This window comes from Bactrocera neohumeralis, chromosome 3 (assembly GCF_024586455.1).
Source record: "Bactrocera neohumeralis isolate Rockhampton chromosome 3, APGP_CSIRO_Bneo_wtdbg2-racon-allhic-juicebox.fasta_v2, whole genome shotgun sequence".
In the NCBI taxonomy this organism is placed as follows: domain Eukaryota; kingdom Metazoa; phylum Arthropoda; class Insecta; order Diptera; family Tephritidae; genus Bactrocera; species Bactrocera neohumeralis.
The window spans coordinates 46,260,155-46,284,940 of record NC_065920.1 but is presented as its reverse complement, the minus strand read 5'-3'; the positions used below and the strand labels follow the sequence as shown (position 1 = coordinate 46,284,940).

The 24,786-nt window shown below is 39.0% G+C and overlaps 1 protein-coding gene and 1 pseudogene across 1 annotated transcript in view; both read right to left on the bottom strand.

Annotated features, from left to right (window-relative positions):
* LOC126753688 (cell adhesion molecule Dscam2-like) overlaps positions 1 to 24,786 on the bottom strand; it is an 83,366-nt gene that overhangs the window by 5,761 nt on the left and 52,819 nt on the right. Inside the window, exon 6 of the mRNA XM_050465363.1 lies at positions 2,755 to 2,878. Within this exon, the coding sequence (XP_050321320.1) occupies positions 2,755 to 2,878 (124 nt within the window). The remainder of the gene's footprint in view (positions 1 to 2,754; positions 2,879 to 24,786) is intronic.
* LOC126754286 (small nucleolar RNA U3) lies at positions 7,908 to 8,110 on the bottom strand (annotated as a pseudogene).

The following is a 24,786-nucleotide window of genomic DNA, read 5'->3' as shown; positions in this document are numbered from 1 at the left end:
GAACCGTTAAAAGATTAATATGCAATAATTACCGATAGACAGGCTTCGGGTTTGCGTACGCCACGCATGGCACAACAACAGGATCGCCCAGACGTGCTACCACGCTTGTGGCCTTCTCATTCATAATGGCGGCACGAGTTCACTCATTTCTGTAGTACAAAAAGAGAAATACGATTGGCGAAGCTTGGTGTCAGCTCGGTATAGTCTTGTGCAAGTCATAAGCAACGCATTCGCAGCGGTTTGCGGAGAAAAATTCGTATCATGTTAATCTGGTGCTTTCAATTGTCGAAATCCATTCCCACTCGGCTTTCCTCATAGGCAAAATTCACAATACAGGGTTTGTCCAGAAAGTAATAAGACTGGGTCGATTAAAAACAAAAAATATTTGAACCATTCGTTACAACTTTTTAAAAAATTTCAAAATAGGCAATTTCTGCATCGGTGCAGAGCTGCCAGCGCGATTTCCAAGCATTGAAGGCGTCACGGAAGGCATTCTCCGGAATAGCCTTGAGAGCCGAGGTGCATGCTGCTTGGATCCTCTCTGTCATCTTAAAATGCTTGCCTTTCATCGGGATCATACTCAAAGATCCATGACTCGTCATGAGAAAATCAGTCACTATTACTTTCCGGACAAACCCTGTATGCAAAAAAACCAAACCAGAAAAACTGGAAATATCTCAGTAAAATGATTTGTGGAGGTATGGTTTGAAGATCCAAAGACCGATGAAAGTTACTCGACGTCAAAAAATTTAATTGAACTAAAATATAAATTGCTTGACTATAGAGTCCATAATCCCCAATCCTCAAAAAGATATTTGCAGCAATATATGGACTTCGTTCAGCCGTTATTGGATGTGTACCTTGCAAGTGCCTTATACATATCACGTCAAATTTAAGCTAAACATGACTCTCTTCCACATAAGACAAAGCTTAAATATTGAAATAAAACCAGAGACAGCGGTCAATTTTCGGTTACCTGAAGAGAATATGCATATCCTTTTAACTGAATAGGTAAGTGTATGATCACGCTCGCTCTATAATTTTTATCTTTTTCGCTCTACCATCTCAGCTTAAGTTGACGTAAAGAGAAACTACTCTATTTTGAAAATTTTATATGGCAAAGATGGATCTCCTGGCTTCTACAGTTTTCTCTCTTCAAACACATACATTTTAAATAAAACGCAGATCAGCTATCCTTTGACAAGGTTGAACCTTAAAGTCCGAGAAGAGAAATACCTCAATGGATAAGCTATGCAAATATTTTCGAGACAAATCTTAATAATTTGTGGATGAATTATTCAAAATTATATTAATTCAGATGAAAAGTGGATGCTGGATCAGCAGCAATAACTTTCTAAGCCACTTTTGAATTTTTCATTGGGAATTTTTGGGTTAGAAAATATATTTAAAGTCTTAATATTAACAACCGGGTTGACTCTCCAAACCAATCGACAGCCATCACCTTTTTTTCGATTTTAAAGCCGTTTTCAACACATTGGCTGCATATTCCATGCCGTGTCTAAATTTGGCATCCCGTGCGAGATCATACTGATATGCAAAATGACGTTGGCCACAATTATCAGCACCGTCAAAATCGGAAAAGACGGAGCCGTTCTATATCAGACGAGGCTTTAGACAGGGCGATTCTTCTTCTACATAATGATAGAAAAAGTGATACACACAACTAAACTGAGTCGCAATGACATCCTCTACTCTAAAAGCAAAATGCAAATAATATTGACATCATAACTAGGCGTAAATAACAGAATCGTCAGCGCAGCCTTTCTCAGCCAAGAAAGAGAAGCGAACGAAGTTGATGTTGTGGTGATCGTGAGTAAGATGAAATACCTGGAGACCACAGATTCCTTCCTTGGGAATTACATCGCCGTTGACAACTATTAATTTGAAGTGAAGGACTTAAATATTTAAATTCAACCAACAATCTAAGCCTGAATATCAAGCGCAGAATAACTCTACCAACATGTGTTACTTTGGGATCGGTATAAAATTGAGAAGCCAAGGACTCGACGAACAAAAATTACGCTTTACAAATCTTTTATAATTTCTGTCCTATTATATGGCGCAGAAATATGAACGAGAACGAACCGAGGAAACTGTTCTCGGAAGTTCTTGGCGCCACCCACGTACAACCGGCGAGACCTCGCAAGGGATAGAGGCAACTGGTGAAGCTTGGAATTCTGGGCCTACACGGATCCATGGTTGTAGGCCAAAGGTTAAGGTCCGGTTAGTAATAAAAAAGAGTAAGTGACCAAAAGTAACAGGCGTTGAAGACAAAGACAGACCTGTAAAGCCTTTTGCAGTAGAGCAAATAGGAAGGGATAACGAACTTAAGCTACCCTTAGATTGACCATGATATCTACCAACTGTCTGTTGGTTATTGACAACTCATATTTTCCACAACACTGTATAGAGGTGAAATAATACTTGAAACGCTGATAAAACCAAATGATTATTGGACAGAAATTGCAGAATTTCGACTTATTTCTTTAGCTAAATTCAAAATTTTGTTCACTAAATTCAGCTTGATTTAATATGACAAAAAATGTATATTTTTTTTCTTGAGTAACGCGGTTCTTATCGCAAACACTTAATACGTGCAACACGCAACTAAAATGAACATGCTTGGCTATCAACAAACTAAATGCCGTGAAGTGAGATCAAGCGTGTATCGCTTTTGCAATGCTAGGTAGCCACTATTTGTTGTTAGCATTGTTGTGGCTGTAGTTAACTTACCAGTCAATTAAATTTGCCCCCGTCAGCTTGCGATGGGTGCGGCAGCGATAAACTTTGAGCGCATGGGTGCGAGTGATGTTGTATACCAGAAGTTCGCCGGTCGGCAGCATACGATTTTTCCCATCTAAAAATACAGAGTAAGGAATGTGAGAATATGTGTACAAAGAAGCAATCAAACGAAATTGACAAAAAGGTTGCGGTATAGCGGAAATGTGGTGTACAATAATGTATTCGTTCGTTTTATTTTAGTCTTGCTTTCATTTGTTGATTCGTTATCTAACTTTATTCCCCCAGATATTTAACTACAAGTGCACACGCTCTCCACATATTCATTCCTAATGACTTAGGTCACACACATGTGACTTGATATTTAAATAGCTTTGGTCGGTAGTGACAAAAAATAATAATAAAGCTTTCAACAAGGATATGTGCAACGAGGTTGCTCGATGGAGGATGGTCGATGGCCGAGTAAGTCCTCGGTCGGTGGGTGTGTTCTACAATCAAACCCCGAACTCTCAAAACTCGTAGCGCTTGAGACAGAAGTCTGAAAGTGTAGCGCGGAGGAGAAAACCTGCTTCTGACTGCTGATGGCTAGTTATGCTTTGGTGATGGAGGGCGTAGTTCGTTGGGCGTTTTTCACTTATCCATTTCGATTCACCAAATCTACATATGTTATTTAGACTAATGAAAAGCAAATAGCTGCGCAGACGAAATTTTGACATTTTCGAAAGTTGTTGGAATTTTAGAACTTTTGCCAATGTTGGTTACCGATAAATTAATTTCAATAAGTTAACATATAATTTCTACTTACCTCCTGCTAGCGATGGATATACATATATTGAAATTTGGTCCCTACAGCAATGATGTTACCGTTACATACTCCTTAACAAACGACGGTATATTACATTTAAGTAACACATTGCTACCAATAAAACCTCATGGATTTTGAACTTCCGGTTCGTATCGTTGATAATAAAAAAAACATTGCAAATGCATGGCGAAAGCGAAAATCACAATAAATATTTACAACGTGCTGACAAGTTTACTACTCGGGAACACATTGGAACATTACACCGTTGAGATTTACTCCCTATATTAGGTGGCTGCAACTGAGAACAATTCGTCCATTCTTCTATTAGAAGATCACTTCCGTGATAAATATCAAGTTACAGCTCAGTCACATTCTAAGCCCTAAAATACGATGAAATTGACAAAAGTTTCTTGAAATATTGTCATTGAACTCAAAAGATCATTGCTCTTTTGATAAATATGTCGCTTCAATCCTTATAAGCACATATTCACATAACCTTTTGAGATTGATGTAATATTAATTATGTGGACATTTGCAATCGTAAGTAAAAACTAAGTTACAATATAAACGGTAAAAGAACTTCCCGGAAACAAATGATTGTCATACCTAAATCTTCACCTCTACTCACTTTTGAACAAGAAGATATAAACAATTTTAACTACACTGGAACAAGGATAAGCTTTTGTAAAAATACTTCGGACTTTGAAGATATCTTGACAAATCTAATTTATTTTTGTAGAACGACTGCATTTTGATCGATAAATTTTTTTGACAACTACATGCTATAGTAGTCCGATATCGGAGTTTCAAATGAGCAGTTTCTTAGAGAGAAAAGGGCGTGTGCAAAATTTCAGATCGATATCTCAAAAACGGATGGAAGTAATATATGTGACCTGGTCTACGAAAAGGGAGCTAACGTGCGAAAACTAGTTTTCTGGGAAAAGCTGTTAAAAATAATCGTCAGTTTCTCGTTATCTCATTAATTGTTCTCCTTTTTTTTGACACCTAAGCCGCCTTTCCGTAGACCAGGTCACATATGTTTATTTTATAACTGATGGAGGATGGGGTCATGTGTAGAAGTTCACGCAAGTGAGGAAAGTTCTCTGACCGCCATTCACTTGGGAATGGCCAGAAACGATTCTTTTACACATGGCTCAAGAAGCTCACTACTTCCGGTCTTTGACCAAGTATCCTCTGGGTAGCCTAAGAACATCCGTTTGAAGGCGAGCTAAAGTGAGAAGGCGAAACATCCCCTGCATAGGGTTGTGCGCTGAGTTTGGGACCCGCCACGTAAAAACACCCCCAGTGAATAATTATAACCAGCCTCGGATAAGAGACCCCTCCTTTGATGACGACCATGGAAAACGAAATAAGGACTACGAATTGAGGGCATGCACCTGGAATGTCCGGACCCTTAATTGGGAAGGTGCCGCTGCCCAGCTGGTTGATGTTCTCGTAAAAACAAAGGCTGACATCACCGCCGTCCAAGAGATGCGATGGACGGGACAAAGACAGAGACGAGTATGTCCTTGCGACATTTACTACAGTGGCCATATAAAGGAGCGCAAGTTTGGTGTTGGATTCGTGATGGGAGAGAGACTCCGTCGCCGAGTACTATCATTCACTGCGGTGAATGAACGTCTAGCCACAATCCGCATCAAAGCGAGGTTTTCAACAAATCGCTGATTTGCGCCCACGCCCCGACGGAAGAGAAGTACGATGTGACCAAGGATGCCTTTTATGAGTGCCTGGAGCGCACTTATGAAGGCTGCCCCCGCCACGATGTCAAAATCGTGCTTGGCGACTTTAACGCCAGGGTGGGCAAAGAAGGTGTCTTTGGCACTACGGTCGGTAAATTCGGCCTCCAGGACGAAACATCCCCTAATGGGTTGAGGCTGATTGACTTCGCCGGGGCCCGAAATACGGTTATCTGTAGTACTAGATTCCAGCATAAGAAGATTAATCAAGCTACCTGGCTGTCTCCGGATCGAAAAACTACCAACCAGATCGATCATGTTGTGATAGACGGAAGACACGTCTCCAGTGTTTTAGATGTGCGTGCGCTCCGAGGTCCTAACATCGACTCGGACCACTATCTTGTTGCAGCTAAGATTCGCACCCGCCTCTGTGCAACAAAAAACGCGCGCCACCAAACACAAGGAAGGTTCGACGTCGAGAAGCTGCAATCACAACAGACAGCCGAACGATTTTCTACTCGGCTTGCACTCCTGCTCTCTGAGAGCACTCGTCAACTCGGTATAAGGGAACTGTGGGACGGCATTTCAAAATCCTTACGTACAGCTGCAACCGAAACCATTGGTTTTCGGAAAGTGCAAAAGAACAGCTGGTACGACGAGGAGTGCCGTGTCGCAGCGGAGAGAAAACAGGCTGCCTACCTCGCAACGTTACGATCGACCACTACACGTGCGGGATGGGATAGATACCGAGAGTTGAAGAGGGAAGCGAGACGCATTTGTAGGCAGAAGAAGAAAGAGGCTGAAATGCGTGAGTACGAAGAGCNTGATNATCTGNCCGNCAGNGGTANTGCTCGAAAATTCTACGAAAAAATGCCGCGGCTTACAGAAGGTCAAGACCGGAGCATACTCTTGTAGAACCCCCAAAGGTGATCTAGTCACTGATGCCCAGAGCATAGTTAAATTATGGAGGGAACACTTCTCCAGCCTGCTGAATGGCAGTGAACGCACAACACCAGGAGAAGGAGAACCCGATTCCCCAATCGATGACGATGGAGCAGACATTCCATTACCCGACCATGAAGAAGTTCGAATAGCAATTGCCCGCCTGAAGAACGACAAAGCGGCAGGGGCCGACGGATTGCCGGCCGAGCTGTTCAAACACGGCGGCGAAGAACTGAAAAGGAGTATGCATCAGCTTCTTTGTAAAATATGGTCGGACGAAAGCATGCCCAACGATTGGAATTTAAGTGTGCTATGCCCAATCCATAAAAAAGGAGACCCCACAATCTGCACCAACTACCGTGGGATGAGCCTCCTCAACATCGCATATAAGGTTCTATCGAGCATATTGTGTGAAAGATTAAAGCCCACCGTCAACAAACTGATTGGACCTTATCAGTGTGGCTTTAGACCTGGCAAATCAACAACCGACCAGATATTCACCATGCGCCAAATCTTGGAAAAGACCCGTGAAAGGAGAATCGACACACACCACCTCTTCGTCGATTTCAAAGCTGCTTTCGACAGCACGAAAAGGAGCTGCCTTTATGCCGCGATGTCTGAATTTGGTATCCCCGCAAAACTCATACGGCTGTGTAAACTGACGTTGAGTAACACCAAAAGCTCCGTCAGGATCGGGAAGGACCTCTCCGAGCCGTTCGATACCAAACGAGGTTTCAGACAAGGCGATTCCCTATCGTGCGACTTTTTCAACCTGCTTCTGGAGAAAATAGTTCGAGCCGCAGAACTAAATAGAGAAGGTACCATCTTCTATAAGAGTGTACAGCTGCTGGCGTATGCCGATGATATTGATATCATCGGCATCAACACCCGCGCCGTTAGTTCTGCTTTCTCCAGACTGAATAAGAAATGGGTCTGGTCGTGAATGAGGGCAAAACGAAATATCTTCTGTCATCAAACAAACAGTCGTCGCACTCGCCACTAGGCTCTCACGTCACAGTTGGCAGTCATAACTTTGAAGTTGTAGGTAATTTCGTCTATCTTGGAACCAGCGTAAATCCAACGCAGAATGACTCTTGCCAACAGGTGTTACTTCGGACTGAATAGGCAATTGAGAAGCAAAGTCCTCTCTCGACAAACAAAAACCAAACTCTATAAGTCACTCATAAGTCCCGTCCTGCTATATGGTGCAGAGTCTTGGACGATGTCAACAACGGATGAGTCGACGTTGCGAGTTTTCGAGAGAAAAATTCTGCGAAAGATTTATGGTCCTTCGCGCATTGGTCACGGCGAATATCGCATTCGATGGAACGATGAGCTGTACGAGATATACGACGACATCGACATAGTTCAGCGAATTAAAAGACAGCGGCTACGCTGGCTAGGTCATGTTGTCCGGATGGATGAAAACACTCCAGCTCTGAAAGTATTCGACGCAGTACCCGCCGGGGGAAGCAGAGGAAGAGGAAGACCTCCACTCCGTTGGAAGGACCAAGTGGAGAAGGGCCTGGCTTCGCTTGGAATATCCAACTGGCGCCACGTAGCGAAAAGAAGAAACGACTGGCGCATATTTCTAAATTTCATTAATTTCTTTGAAGAAATGAATGATCCTAAGAAGTATAGTCTTAACTATTCAACGGCCAACGCAGAGCATTTCAACCAAAAGGAATTTATTCATTAAAATCACCACTCAGAAGTCGTTTTATCCGTTATAAGCGAACGGTTTTCGAAGAAACATTATTTCTAATATGCCACAGGACAAAATTAGAAATGAACTTCTTAAACCTCACGCTGTCAGATAAAACGATATACTTCGTCATCGCGGGTCGATCTCCAAAAAATGTAAATGAAGACTAACTACAGAAATGATCCTGTAAAGTATAGCCTTAATTTTTCAACGGCCAACGCAGAGTATTTCAACCAAAATATTCGCAAAATAGTTGAGAATCCGCAGAAATGAGAGACAAACGAAAGAAAAAGAAGCATAACTTCAATAATGCACAAGCATACAAACATACATATGCGCAGCAGCAGCAAGGAAAGAGGTAACAATCGGCGATCCATTGTATATTTCTTTTCAAACCATAAGTAAGACAACGCAATACAAGTGTCAATCGCCGATTGTCACCGCTTCGCTTGCTGCTCGAACATCTTCGCAGACAAGGTTGCGTAGATTCATATTGAGCAAGATTGCGCAACCTGAATCTATCGCAACCTTTTCCGAACTCGTATAACTCGTTAACTTCGGTTGAACCGAAGCTAAATACCCTTCACAGGTGCATTTCTGTTAGTAACTATGTGTTCAGTTTGTATGGAAGCTATATGCTATAGTAATCCGTTCTGAACAAGTTTTTTAGAGATTACATTGTTGCCTTAAAAAATAATCTATACCAAATTTCGTGAATATATCTTGCCAAATGTGAAAGTTGTCCATACAAGAACTTAATTCCGATCGTTCAGTTTGTATGGCAGCTATATGCTATAGTTAACCGATCTGATCAATTTCTTCGGAGATTACATTGTTGCTTTAGAAAATAATATATACCAAATTTCGTGAATATATCTTGTCTAATGCGAAAGTTGTCCATATAAGAACTTGATTTTGAGTTGACAGTTTGTATGGCAGCTATATGTTATAGTGGTCCGATATCGGCCGTTCCGACAAATGAGCAGCTTCTTGAAGAGAAAATGACGTTTGCGAAATTTCAAAACGATATCTTAAAAACTGAGGGACTAGTTCGTATATATACAGACAGACAGACGGACATGGCTAAATCGACTCAGCTCGACATACTGATCATTTATATATATACTTTATAGGGTCTCCGACGATTCCTTCTGGGTGTTACAAACTTCGTGACAAACTTAATATACCCTGTTCAGGGTATAAAAACGTTCGCTGGAATTATATTCATTATGTCACCAGGATATCTACGAAGTGATATATAATATACCCAGCATTATTCTCAGATGACTCTTAATTCTCAAATCTGCAAAACATGAAATTTTTTAGTGGTCTAAAATCGGTGAAAGGAGTTATTTACCCGGAAATGTTATACTCACATGCAGACTCAATTAGTCCAGAGAGACCTCCTGACGCTCTAAATTTGTGTATTAGAAGGAGTAAGTTTTGAAACTGCATGCGGTAATACATATTTGTTAACGACTATTCTGCTTAACACTTTGAGCCATCTTTTTTCCACACACTCACACGTCAGTGCATATGTGCAACTAACACTGATCTACAAAGTGCAACTGCTTGAGTAAGTAAATATTACAATGTTTGCCGAAATTACTAATGTCTAACCTATTTTAGTCGTTTTAGAATACTTGAAATGAACCTTCAACTCGGTGCGGACGCAAGGATTTACAGTTAACAACCACTCCTGCAGCTCTGGTAAATTGCTCCTCCTGCGGTTTCATCACACAAAATACTAAATTCCACGTGATGTAAGTGCACTTATTACTTTTCCTTTATTATCTTTTTATTTTTCTTCTTTTTTCCTACGAAATGATTATATTTCAGCAAAGATTTCAACATAATTCTAACTGTGGCAGTTCTGCAACATTTTGTGAAAATTGTGCCAATGCCAAATGCCAAACTGCAAGATTACAAGTGCTTGCATTCTCATACCATAATCATGCTAATGTGTTTTGGTGCGTATGCTGCTGGAAATAAACGTGCGTCCAAGTAAACAAGGTAAATTAGTATTTTTGAAAATAAAAAAAAACAAAATAAAATCAATTGAATGTGTGATTTGAGAGCCCTTGTAATTTTTGTTAATTCTACTAATGCCTCGTGGTCTCTTTCAGATCATTATACCCCGGGGGGGTACATTAAGATTGCCACGCAGTCTGTAAGTCTGTAACACCCAGAAGGAACGGGTCCTATAAAATATATACATTTACAAATGGACACCATAATAAGCTGAGCCGATTTAGCCATGTTCATTTGTCCGTTTGTCTGTATATACATAAACTAGTCTTCAGTGTCCGAGAAATGCGTGAGTATGGAGAGCTTGAGAAGCTGGACTACAGGGATAAGGCCGGAAAATTTTATGAAAAAACGTGGCGTCTAAAGGAAAGTTTTGAGGCCGGAGCTTACTCTTGAAGGACTCAAAGAGGTGATATAGTGGCTGATGTTCAGTTCATACTGCAATTATATAGGGAATACTTCTCGTGTCCGCTGAATGGCAGGGAAAGTGTGAAATCTGGAGTTAGATAAATTCCCCAATCGATGAGGATGGAGTCCGCTCTCTACTATGATGAAGTTCGAATAACAACCGCCTAAATGACAACAAAGCGATAGGAGCTGACAGATTACCTTTACCTGCTGGCTATTTAAATACGGCGGCTGAGAATTGACAAGGTGCATACATCAGCTTCTTTGAAATATGTGGTCGGATAAAAGCATTCTCAACGATTGAACCTAATCGTGCTTTGCTTTGAGTGAAAGATTGAAGCCCACCAATTTGATTGAACCTTGAAAGTTTACTACCGACCAGATTTACACCATGCGCCAAATCTTGGAAAAGAGCCGTGAAAAGAAGATCGAAACCCGCCACCTCTTCGTCGATCTTAAATCCGCCTTTTACGGCACGAAAATAAACTACAGAATGTCTGAACTTGATGTCTCCGCAAAACTAATGCGACAGCGTAAACTGTCGTTAAGCAGTACCAAAAGCTCCGTCACGATCAGGAAGGACCTGTCCGAGCCGGACGAACTTAGTTAGAATAACCTAGTTTCGATTTACTAACGATCGGTGTTTATGCTGAAACACGCCAATGACTATCAGGGTTCTAGCTCGTCAAGGAGTTCACAATCTTATAAGAAGTCTTGTTGAAATTCGGGTCAACAATTTCATTTGATGAAACTGTCCAAAACCTTTATTTTGGTCATTCTGAAGTTTCTCGGTTTTCTTTATAAGACGTATGTACTGCATTCTTACATAATTTGGACTATACGCAGGTTTAGAAAACGCTGTGGTAATGGAGAAGCATCAATTTTGGCGGTAGTCAGTTGCCGTATTCGGACTATAGTCAGAAATAACAAACAAGCGCTGCAACAACGCCAGTCTTCCCACAAGAGGCAACGTCAGCCCTACCGAAACACAACACACCACACCCGCGCAATTGCAAATGTGTATATATATACAATGAGTATATATACGAGTGTATACATGTGAAGATATATAAACATAAACAACGCAGAACCTAATTGCATCCTTGCACGTTTCGAGGCGGCCAACCGAACGACCAAACGACATGTGAGGCAAACTCACATTTCTCGCTGGTAATTTGCATTTTTGGCTCGTCAACTGCAGCAGTGAAGGCAATAAAAACCGGATGCTGTACACATAACAACAACCAGAAAGCTCAAAAAAAAAAGAAAACCGTAACGCAATGTGAATGAAAAGCAGTGAAAAGGACGCACTGACAACGACTAATATATATACGCCATATTGACCACCATCACTGCTGCCACTGTCACATCGGTTCAAATTTGTTGGGCCTGTTTTGCGCAAGCAAGCGGATAAGCGTGCAAAAAGCTCTCTGTACCAGCACTGGCAATACCATATATACGAGTGGAATCCGATAAGTTCAAAAGTTATATAGCCCAACTACCGGAACAGAACTTTATTACCGATTCAGATGAATTGGACTCCCTGTTTTGTTTTAACCGCATTTAGAATATAGTATTATTGTGTCGCATCTGTGGAGTTTAGAAAGATAGATGAAAGAAAACGTTGTATTTTCCAGGGAAATCCGAAGAAGGTGAGACCGCCCTATAATGATTGCTAACCATTTCTAAGATGCATTTTGTATAGTATATATAAACCGACTAGAGGAGGGTAGGCCCGGCACCATATTTGGTCAATAAGGTGGACTTCGCTTTGTTCCCATATTTAAAAAAATATTAGTAGTTGAAGCATTATTGTGTCAAGCTAAAAGAGACATATTTTGAGAAATAAGTTGCCACTTTTCAAAGTGCTTGTGTGCTCTTTTAGGCCACGTACGTACTTAACGGACCGCCCTCGTGAGTATGTGTTTGTGGGCGCTGGTATAGAACATAAGCAGAGTAAAAAGGTCCGCTTTTATTCTGACAAAATAACACTTCAAGCGAAGTGCCTGGTGTGCTCTGCTCGACGTAGCTATCCTCCATAAAATTCTCTCGACACAATTCGACTGTTTTTGCTGGCGTGTGTAGTAAGCGTGAATTTCGGTGGTAACGTTTGGTAAAATAGCACCTAGAAGCAGCGAATGCTCTCTTTTCGTGCGGCAGTCTTCGACTAACACGATCAATGCATTCCACAAAGCGAAGTTGCGTTATTGTTGTTGTTTACATATTTTTGTCAACACAAACCCATAGTACCAACAATGTAATTCTTCTTCTTCTTCTTCTTAATTGGTGTAGAAACCGCTTAAGCGATTAAAAAACAACAGCGCGCCAGTCGTTTCTTCTTTTTCGCTACGTGGCGCCAATTGGATATTCCAAGCGAAGCCAGGTCCTTCTCCACTTGGTCCTTCCAACGGAGTGGAGGTCTTCCTCTTCCTCTGCTTCCCCCGGCGGGTACTGCGTCCAACAATGTAATGCGAACAAAAATTGAAGAAACAGGCGAGCAAAAGAATGTTGTGCATCTAAAGGATCGAAAAGCTTGAACGACTGGTAAAATTTTATATACAGTAGCGGACAACCGGACGCATTTACGGACAGAAAAAGAGAGAGGACGAAATGGGTGGGTATCAAGAACTTGACAACCTGCCCAACAGAAGGAAGGTTTCAAGAACGGAGCACATCTTTGTAGAACCCCCAAAGGTGATCTATTAACTGGTGCCCAGAGCATACTAAAATTAAGAGGGGAACACTTCTTCAGCCTCCTAAATTGCAGTGAAAGCATAAGACCAGGAGATGGCGAGCCATGACGATGGAGTCTAAAGAGCAATAAAGCGGCGGGGTCCGATGGATTTCCGAGTTATTCAACCACGGCGACGAAGAACTGACAAGGAGCATGCATCAACTTTTTGTAGAATATGGTCGGACGAAGGCATGCCCAACGATTGGAATTTAAGTGTGCTCTGCCCAGTCCACATCGCATATAATAATGTTCTATCGAGCGTATTGTGGGAAAGATTAAAGCCCACCATCAACAAGCTGCCTTTGATAGATTTTCAAATATACTCCAATATATATTGGTGCTAATTCTATGTGGCTTAGATTGGTGGTTCAGCAAACCAATATAGTCTTTGACATGAGAAGAGCAAACTACCGCTCTGCAAGTTTGTATTCAAATGAGTGTAGTTTATATTAACCGACATGAAGGTGTATGTTTTTGTGCATTTGAGACCCCTGGACAATAAAATCCTTCGCCAAGATACTGCAGTTTGAGTCGGCGTCATGCGAAATTAAAAGAACACGGAAAGAAGTATAGCTGCCTCACAACAACAACAGCAAAGTGTATTACAGCAAACAATAGTATGTAAGTATGTGTCTATGTATAGATTGTATGAGAAATTTGGAAGCTGTCATCTTTGCAAATTTTCATTTTCACTCATCGACTGATTGCTTCCCAGCGTGTGTTTGTGTAGGTTGTTAGGCTTCACTTTGATGCAACTCGCCTTCGTCCGGGCATAATTTTTAGTTTTTCCTACTTACGCTGGCTCAACTTTCGGTTTGACGTTTATCGTTATCAGCCCGTAGCGTTCTCTCTGCCAGTTTTTAGGCATACAAATTTCATGTTGCGTATACGCAGTGGTTTGTCATTTATAAAGTCTACTACCATACGCATCTAAAAGTCCATTGAAATAAAAAAAAAATTTCAATTTCACTTACTTCGTGTAGAAGCCAACGCTTCTACAAATCGTGAAAGCGCTTTTTAAAATCGATTTTTGGGATTGCCTCTAGCTTTTTCAGAGATCATTATTTATCTTGTAAAACGACATCCTTTTTTGGAATAAATCACACTGAGGTTGCCTGGCGAATATGGAGGCTGTGGCATAGTTACGTTATTGCTTCTGGCCAACAATTCACTAAAAAATTACTTTATTTATTTTTTTTAACAAAGGAAAATCCCCAAGCTCGTAAAAAGAAATCTAACCATACTGGCTATAGCAGCTAAAAAAGTATCGTACTTCAAGCGCATGTACATCATGAAAACTATAATTAAATTCCCCTCGTAAATGACCCATTTTCACACTATGGTAAAAGAGGTTGTTATGGTTTGTCCTGTGCAAATTTGTGCGATCGAGCTTTATTAGTTTTAAAAATAAATATATTAAACTTATTAAGGGGCAGAACCACGCTTCGTTGAGCTAAATTCCTGTTATTTTCTAGACGCATCTCATATATTTTTTGAATACCTCGCAATATAGCAATGCAATGAATATAATTCTGGTATAAATTGATTCTTAGGAGCTCATAAATATTACCAGTTGAGATTTTAGAAATTGTATCGTTATACTAGTATAATTGGATATAACATGGACTTACAATTTACGACTATAGTTTTAATAAAATCCTTTACTTAAAAAATAACTAACATTTTGACATCCTTAAAGCTTAAAAAAGACTAGCATTTTCAAAAAAATTATATTTGCGATACAAATTCGAAGTTAAAACTTTTAACGTAGTTATTAAAAGTACCGTTCTTACAAGTAAGGCACAAAAAATGTGTTCCGAGCTAAAAGTTTCCATCAAACCGCTTTCCAATATGAGCAATTTTTTCGCTAAACCTGTTGTAAATCCACGCTTTCATAACATTTGACAACTCCACACATAGCTTGTGTATATATTTATATGCATTATATTATACATATGAATACATCGTCACCTAAAATGCAAAACAACATATGATCAAAAGATTCGAAATTTAGTATCTTATTGATTACGACTCACTACTTCAAATTACATACACATAAGTACTTGTGATCAAAATTTTAAGGTTCTGCTATCAGATATAATCTAGTTTTAACCAAAATGTAAATAGTTTTTTAACATCTCATCCATTTTATATAGCGTTTCATTCATTCCTCTACAAAATTTCGAAAATTTTGTTACGTTATTTCGAATTTAGGTGACGATATGTACACTTCAGCTCTTGAAAAACTACTTCAATGAATGCACGCCGCGGTTTCAGATAACAGGTCGCTTTTAAGTAAACCCGAATCTTCCTAATTTGCCTATCTAACATTAAAATGCACAACGAAACCCTCGTAAAGATTTAGATACGCAGTGCCAAAGTTGCTAAATTATTTCTAATTATGGATACGCAAAAATAATGAAAGCTTTAAACACAGGTCGAGATAAACAAAAACAACAAAAATGTACTAATAAAACAATAAGCATATATTCATGCGTATTTAAGTATATTAGTGAAATACAATTTTTTGTGGATGTACAACTAATACTACTTTTATTTGTTATTTATGGTATGTACTTCATCCACTGCACTAATCGTCGGACAAGGGAAAAAGAAACAAAAAGCAAGTAATATTGGGTGTAACCGAAAATGTCATACTTATTATTTTATCTATAATTTTATTTTAATATTATAACTAATTTATTAATGTTGAAATTATAGTACCATTTTGACAATATGATGTCATATCTTGACGGCACTATTTGTGCAATGTTTTATTGTTACTACTTCATTGATTTTTAAATTGTATACTGAAAGTAAAAGAATCAGTTGGATTCTAAAAGTTTGTTGTAGCGGAATTATGCGTGGCTCACTTCCGATTTCAACCATTTTCAAAGTATCTTGTGGGAATATTTAGGTAACCACATACAACAATATTTGGTTGAAATTGGTCAAGCAATCCCTGTGGTTTTGCATTTCGTCTAAAGATGGGCGTTTCATGTCCATTAGCTCTATTTTTATAACTACTCCAAAAAAATCTTCCTTACAACCATGACTGATGTATTACGAATATTTCAAATGCTTTTGACAATTGGCGTTCGCCAAATATGCCATGCCAAAAAGCACCTTCTTAATCCCTTTCATATGTACTGCAGCTGTGTAGATATGTAATGTTGCAACTTTATTGAATATTTTTGCAAGCGTTAATGAGAATAATAAAAAAGCAGAATTAAACTTATTTCAAAAAGGAAGGGAAAAAGTTTCAAACTTAAAAAGGGCGCTAGAAACATTAAGCGGTTTGAGGTTGGACGGTAGCTTTCATAGTTGTTGTCATACTGTTGTTGGTAGTATGTTTCCTAATATTAGGTTGCTTCAAAGAAGCACAAACCCAACAATTATGATATTTCAAGAGACTAACGAAAACGTAGCAAGTAAAGCATAATGTATGGCAGCAAGAGGAGGAAGGAGAGCGAGGGGTTCGGATATAAAATGTAAAAGAATCAATAATCAAAACAAAAAGTAGAGAAAGTTGGCGTTCGAATGCGAGGTATACAAAAAATAATAAGAACAGCAAAAGCGAGCACTTGAGCCATTTAAAATGGGTTAAAATGTAGCATTCTAAAGCGCCTGAGTATATGCTACGTTTCTTGTGCTCACTCGTTTTTCTGTACTTGTAACTTGTGTGCCCTTGTGTGTTTTATTTGTCGTCTAAGTATTGGCAGCCTGCCGTTTTATGTATATGTTTAGCTATTTTAAATGTATGTGTGTATATTCGTACCCTTTTGTACATAACTTTTATGTGCTCATTTGTTTATTTTAAAATGGTCGATGGAAATATTACTTTAGACGCTGAACCGGTTTAAGGCGTTCCTTTCCTCTCAGCCTTAACACAGTTTTGCAAAAGTTGCTACAAGAGCCATATTGTTTCTTATATATACGGATGCTGCTGCTACTTCGTGGTTTTGATATTTATATATACAATGTGCGATATTTTACTAATACTAACTAAATTAATTTACTAACTGAACTAGTGTTCACACTGTATAGTTTAGATTTCCTAACTTATGGGCTAATTAAAATTCCAAAAATAGATCTTCGAAGCTTCACTACTTTAATAACCAATAACACTTTGAAGGGTTAAAGTCTAAATACCAAAGAAAAGGTATGAAATTAGATGAGTGTTGCCAATTCTAAATGGAGGAGTTAGTCCGACAAAAATATGGACCTATAAGCAGAATGAATTGGCGTATCGAAAGGACGCTTGTCCATATTACATAAGCCTATATTCATTGGTAAACTTTGTTTGAGTGAAGCCACAAGAAAATCTGATGAGGGTCCGCATACCTAGTATTTTTCCAAAAAACAATTGGTTATAAAATCTCAACAGATGCCAACACTGTTTACACAGTCATTCAAAGAAGTGCTTTTACTTTTTTCTGTCAACATTTTTAGGCAATTATAACTGTGCACAATAAATCTTAAGGATATATGTAAACACAAACATAGTATACAGTTAGATCAGTGCATAGTCAATTAAAACTAACGGCGCTAGGCCATATTTTCACACTCCTTTAATTACAAGGAGGCCTCTCAACCAACTTCAAAGATATGCTTACATACGTCCGCACATACATCTCTACTTCTTTTAAATATTCGTAGTTTTCAAATTATCTCACACAACATCATCTTACGTAAGCTCCTTTGCAAATTTCATTCAATAAAGATGCGGCAAGGAAGTGTGAATTTCCCAATAAACACCAGAAACCCCTTCATGATAGTCGTAAAACTTTATGTTCACTTCAATTCCACATTTCTCAGCGTTTGGCATGCAAAGGTTTCACAAAAGCATAACTGACGCAAACATACATACATATATGTAAATAAATGAGCATGTTGTCTTGGCTCTGTGAAAGTATTTTTATAGCGCACACATACATTTTGATTCAATATATTCTTTTTAATTTAACCTAATGGCCGAACAGTTGCAGAAAAGCGAGCAACTTATATACGTGCGTACACTCAAAAGGAAGTAAAAATTTTTTTATTTACACTAGTGTTCAATAAAATACACTAGGATGTGTAATGTTAATTTTAACTTAACTTAAACTTTTATGTTTTTTTTTTGCAAATTTTAAAATTGGAATTCCGATACATGACTAAATATCTACGTAGACTTGCGGACGAAGAGAGCGTAGATCTACTTGTGGGTTTGTAGAGAATACAGCCGCTTCAGACTTAATTCGCACAAGATGCGCCATTTTGAAACACTATCGTAAGTCCTTCAAATATTGCTATATTGTTTCATGATAATGTTTAAAGCCTTTTAGTACCTTACATGGAACCATTCATCTCCGTTGTGCCTTGTACCCGATGGATTCCAAGTGTTCTATATCGGATTCGTAATAGAGCTGGACACTTACAGAGGAAGTGTAATAAGTCCTGAGTTCTTGTCTTATCTCATTTTGGTAATATCAGGTTCGCCAAATTGATCATTCTAGGAGTAGTAATAACACCAAGTCTAAGAAGAGGACTTGCATGGGGGTGTTTCTGATTTGGCCAATTTGTCCGCTTTTTCGTTGTGGAACATGTTCCTGTCACCGGTGTCGCCAATTATAGACAAGTCGCCATTGAGCTTAAAGACTTCCAAATTTGTTTCCTACTTTGGAATACATCTTCTCCGACGACAAGGCTAGTAATGCCTAGTAATATGAATGGTACTTCCGGTTGAAAGATGCTGGTTGAGTTTAGTAGACGAAAATAATTATGAAGACTCTGTTCCTAACAAGCAGTCCAATGTGAACCCGTCGGTATAGAGGGAGGTAGTATCCCTACTCAACTTCTTCTCAATGTAGCAGTTCAGTTTTATACAAACTTGTATATAATTATATAGTCGGTTCCATTCAAGGTTTGTTCGAATTATATCGGGTGATTTTTTAAGAGCTTGATAACTTTTTAAAAAAAAAACGCATAAAATTTGCAAAATCTCATCGGTTCTTTATTTGAAACGTTAGATTGGTTCATGACATTTACTTTTTGAAGATAATTTCATTTAAATGTTGACTCATGTGGTTTCAACAAGATGGCGCTACATGCCACACAGCTCGCGATTCTATGGCCATTTTGAGGGAAAACTTCGGAGAACAATTCATCTCAAGAAATGGACCCGTAAGTTGGCCACCAAGATCATGCGATTTAACGCCTTTAGACTATTTTTTGTGGGGCTACGTCAAGTCTAAAGTCTACAGAAATAAGCCAGTAACTATTCCAGCTTTGGAAGACAACATTTCCGAAGAAATTCGGGCTATTCCGGCCGAAATGCTCGAAAAAGTTGCCCAAAATTGGACTTTCCGAATGGACCACCTAAGACGCAGCCGCGGTCAACATTTAAATGAAATTATCTTCAAAAAGTAAATGTCATGAACCAATCTAACGTTTCAAATAAAGAACCGATGAGATTTTGCAAATTTTATGCGTTTTTTTTTTTAAAAAGTTATCAAGCTCTTAAAAAATCACCCGATATGTACACAGTGGGGTTTGAATAAGATTTCTCTACTCATAACCTAACGGGTAAGAATAGTACTGTCAAAAAATTAATTCCCGGTTGTTAGTTACAAGTTATAATGATTGTGCGCCCGCCGGGGGGAAGTAGAGGAAGAGGAAGACTTCCATTCCGGTGGAAGGACTAGGTGGAAAAGGAACTGGCTTCGCTTGAAATCTCCAATCAGCGTCGCCTTGCGAAAAGAAGAAACGACTGGCGCGTTGTTGTTAACTCGACTATAATCGCGTAAGCGGTGTCCACGCCAGCAAAGAAGAAGAATCATTGTGCACAAAAAAACTTAGATATCAACAAAATTTTAGCAACCAATGAATAGCTAGGTTCTGATAGCCATAACCAAAATAAGCTCAGCCGAGAGCCTTGAACACGGAATCTATTTCTGACGGTTTCTTTTCTGTAAATATTACTCTACGTGCGACATATGGGCTGTGCGAAGTGGATGGAGAAGAGAAGTGAGCCTTTTAAACTTCTATGGACTGCAAGCTACTTATCTTCAAAAGAGTAGACGCCGAACCTTCTTCTGGTGATTTCTTCTTTGCGAACATACCTCAAGGGGTCTTCTTTTTAGAGCTTCACATCAACTCTAGTTTCAGGATAAGAGATCCCTTTAGTTTTATTAAAGCGGATGTGTCATTTTGGCAATCGTACCTTTAGTGGAATCAAAATTAGCTATTGGAATAAATATGCGACTGGCTCAAATTGGTGTCAACATGAGACGGTTTTTGTGATCCACCCTCAGGAACTCATTGCGCAAACAGCCAAAACTGTAGACCCGTGGCCCGTGTCAGCTGATACGACCTATCTTATAGGCGCGCAATGTAAGTGAACAGCGAAAAACGCTCTCTCTTTGCCGTAGGATGCCGTAGGTATCCGCTGATTGCCTTCTCACAACGCAGGGTTACCAATCTCGATATACTGTAGTAATTATAAAAGTTGTCTTCAATATGTTTGAAATTTTCTTAAGATAACTCAAAATCAGAGTCGAATGCTATTATTTATAGATATATAAACTATTTTTTAATAGTTTGTTTTCAGTTTTGATATTTTATATTATAAACAAGTAAGGAAGGGCTAAGTTCGGGTGTCACCGAACATTTTATACTCTCGCATGATAAAGTGATAATCGAGATTTCATTAACGTCATTTACATATTTTTCAAATACCGTATTTTTGTAAAGTTTTATTCCGCTATCATTATTGGTTCCTAATGTATATATACTCGTATTATACAGAAAAGGCATCAGATGGAATTCAAAATAGCGTTATATTGGAAGAAGGCGTGGTTGTGAACCGATTTCACCCATATTTTGTACATGTCATCAGGGTGTTAAGAAAATATTATATACCGAATTTCATTGAAATCGGTCTAGTAGCTCCTGAGATATGGTTTTTGGTCCATAAGTGGGCGGCGCCACGCCCATTTTCAATTTTTAAAAAAAGCCTGGTTGCAGCTTCCTTCTGCCATTTCTTCCGTAAAATTTAGTGTTTCTGACGTTTTTTGTTAGTCGGTTAACGCACTTTTAGTGCTTTTCAGCATAACATTTGTATGGGAGGTGGGCGTGGTTATTATCCGATTTCTTCCATTTTTGAACTGTATATGGAAATGCCTGAAGAAAACGACTCTGTGGAGTTTGGTTGACATAGCTATAGTAGTTTCCGAGATATGTACAAAAAACTTAGTAGGGGCGGGGCCACGCCCACTTTTCCAAAAAAAAATACGTCCAAATATGCCCCTCCCTAATGCGATCCTTTGTGCCAAATTTCACTTTAATATCTTTATTTATGGCTTAGTTATAACACTTTATAAGTTTTCGGTTTCCGCCATTTTGTGGGCGTGACAGTTGGCCGATTTTGCCCATCTTCGAACTTAACCTTCTTATGGGGCCAAGGAATACGTGTACCAAGTTTCATCACGATATCTCAATTTTTACTCAAGTTACAGCTTGCACGGACGGACAGACGGACGGACGGACAGACAGGCATCCGGATTTCAACTCTACTCATCACCCTGATCATTTTGGTATATATAACCCTATATCTGACTCTTTTAGTTTTAGGACTTACAAACAACCGTTATGTGAACAAAACTATAATACTCTCCTTAGCAACATTGTTGCGAGAGTATAAAAATTGTAATTGAAAACATAGATGTGTACAAAACTATATATGCGTATTGAGCAATGGCAACATTATTCAAATGAAAACAAACAAAGATTGCTGATTTCTGCATTTTTACCACGGGCTCAACTTTTAACACATTTTGCTCTCTAAGGAAGGCAAAGGAAGGAAGGGAGTAGCGTTTTTGGCTGTTTCTGCTATCACAGTTCTTATGATGATTAGTCCAATTATCTAAGTAAATGCGACACTGTCTAAGAGAATGAGGCAAATAACTTGATAATACTAATATACTTCGATACACAATCTCTCAGGATACAATGCATTTGTGATGCATTCAATTGAAACATTTCTGGTAATCGCTGCGCATAAGTAAACAAAGTAAATGATTGTGATTCTCACATTTCTAATTCCAACTTATCGCCGTACTTACCTGCTTTGATCACAACGTCACGAGAAACAATTGTACCTACAGCTTTGCTGGCCACACAATGATAAACGGACCAATGGACATCTTGACGGAACTCTTCCGCTTCGAAGGGAGGGAAATAGAGTGAACCGTTGGCGAGCATATGACGGACCTGCAGGAGAGAGGTAAATGTTTTAGCAGGGAGTAGAAGGAGAAATGTAAAAATATTAAAACAGTGATTTTGTGTAATGGAAATCGATAATAATACAAAGCTGTTAATCCTAAAATTGAGAAGTGGGCGTGGATTTCAGAGATACCACCAACTTTTTTTTTACTTGAGTTGGAAAAATTTGCGACAAATAACCGGCCATTGCCACCGAAAGTACAGATATTTGGAAATCCATGGTAGGCATTAATGATAAGTGCATCAACGGGGTGGGATGAGTCCCAGTAAGACATTCATAAAATTAAACAAGTAAGGAAGGGCTAAGTTCGGGTACACCGAACATTTTATACTCGCATGATAAAGTGATAATCGAGATTTCATTAACGTCATTTACATATTTTTCAAATACCGTATTTTTGTAAAGTTTTATTCCGCTATCATTATTGGTTCCTAATGTATATATGTATTATACAGAGAAGGCATCAGATGGAACTCAAAATAGATATTGGAAGAAGGCGTGGTTGTGAACCGATTTCACCCCTGAGATATGGTTTTAGGTCCATAAGTTGGCGACGCCACGCCCATTTTCAATTTTTAAAAAAAGCTTGGGTGCAGCTTCTTTCTGCCATTTTTTCCGTAAAATTTAGTGTTTCTGACGTTTTTTGTTAGTCGGTTAACGCACTTTTAGTGATTTTCAACATAACCTTTGTATGGGAAGTGGGCGTGGTTATTATCCGATTTCTTCCATTTTTGAACTGTATATGGAAATGCCTGAAGAAAACGACTCTGTAGAGTTTGGTTGACATAGCTATAGTAGTTTCTGAGATATATACAAAAAACTTAGTAGGGGGCGGGGCCACGCCCACTTTTCCAAAAAAATTACGTCCAAATATGCCCCTCCTTAATGCGATCCTTTGTGCCAAATTTCACTTTAATATCTTTATTTATGGCTTAGTTATGACACTTTATAGGTTTTCGGTTTTCGCCATTTTGTGGGCGTGGCAGTTGGCCGATTTTGCCCATCTTCGAACTTAACCTTCTTATGGAGCCAACAAATACGTGTACCAAGTTTCAGCATGATATCTCAATTTTTACTCAAGTTACAGCTTGCACGGACGGACGGACAGACGGACGGACGGACAGACGGACAGACATCCGGATTTCAACTCTACTCATCACCCGGATCAGTTTGGTATATATAACCCCATATCTGACTCTTCCTTAGTTTTAGGACACACACATACAAACAACCGTTATGCCAATGAACAAAAATAGCAAAACAGCAGCAGTATAATATTCTCTAGAGTAGTTGTTGTGCGAAATAAAATGCGAAGCTGCTACATTGTCTGAGCAACTTGTTGCGAGAGTACTGCGCCAGCCTTCATTTTTAACGACAGTCCGTACCTGCAGTTCCATATCGAAATAACTCAGGCCAGCCGCCAATGGCGGAAGTTTTGTTCAAGTGGTTATTGATTAAATTTGTTGGAAACTGACTCTGCCGTCCGTCTGAACTCCGAGCGCTTCCTTCATGTCAACCGTAAGTTATTGTTGCTTTTATTGTCACTTTGTTTCTACTGCTTTTTATTTGAATTTTGATGTTAGTGGTAGTTGTTTCGTTTTTTATACGAGCACAGTAGGTACCATGCATTGCTCGGGCTGTGGCTCATGGATCTAGTTTAGTGTTAGTGCTTGAGCTAGAGACTGCGACATTGTTCTGTTCTAAGTTGTGAAATTTCGTGACCACTTTTTTGCATTAAAGGGTGCATAGATTTTAAGTTAACAATAACTAAATATTTATAAACGAATATTATATGTATTTAAGTGCATTCCATTCACTGTTTTTACGCATACATACTTACTTATTTCTACAAGGTGCTTTCTAAAGTAAACAGGACTTTGAAAAAAAACAGACAAACGGTGTTTTTCGCAAAATCAATTTATTTCATACAAAATAATCTTTCTTCTGCTTCAATACCGCTTTTTGCACGGTCCAAAAGCATATCGAACGAGTTTTTCAGCTCGTTGGCCGGTATGGCCACCAGTATGCCGGTGCAAGCCTTTTGAATGGCCTCTACGTCTGCATAATGCTTTCCTTTCATGGGCAAATGCATTTTTCCGAAAAGAAAGAAGTCGCACGGTGCCATATCAGATGAATACGGGGAGTGGTTAATGGTTAAAATGTGATTTTTGGTCAAATAATCGTCCTTTCGAATGTTGGATTCTGAGCAATTTTTGTCGTCAGTCAATTTGTGCGGAACAAACCGTGCACACACCTTTCTTAAGCCCAAATGTTCCGTCAAAATGCGATAAATCAATGTTTCGGAGATGTTCAATTCCATTTCCATGAATTTCAATGATGATTTCGGCTGATTTTTGATGAATTCACCCACAGTTTCGATGGAATTTCTGGTGATCACAGATTTCGATTGGCCCACACGTTGATCGACATTTGAAACGTTGA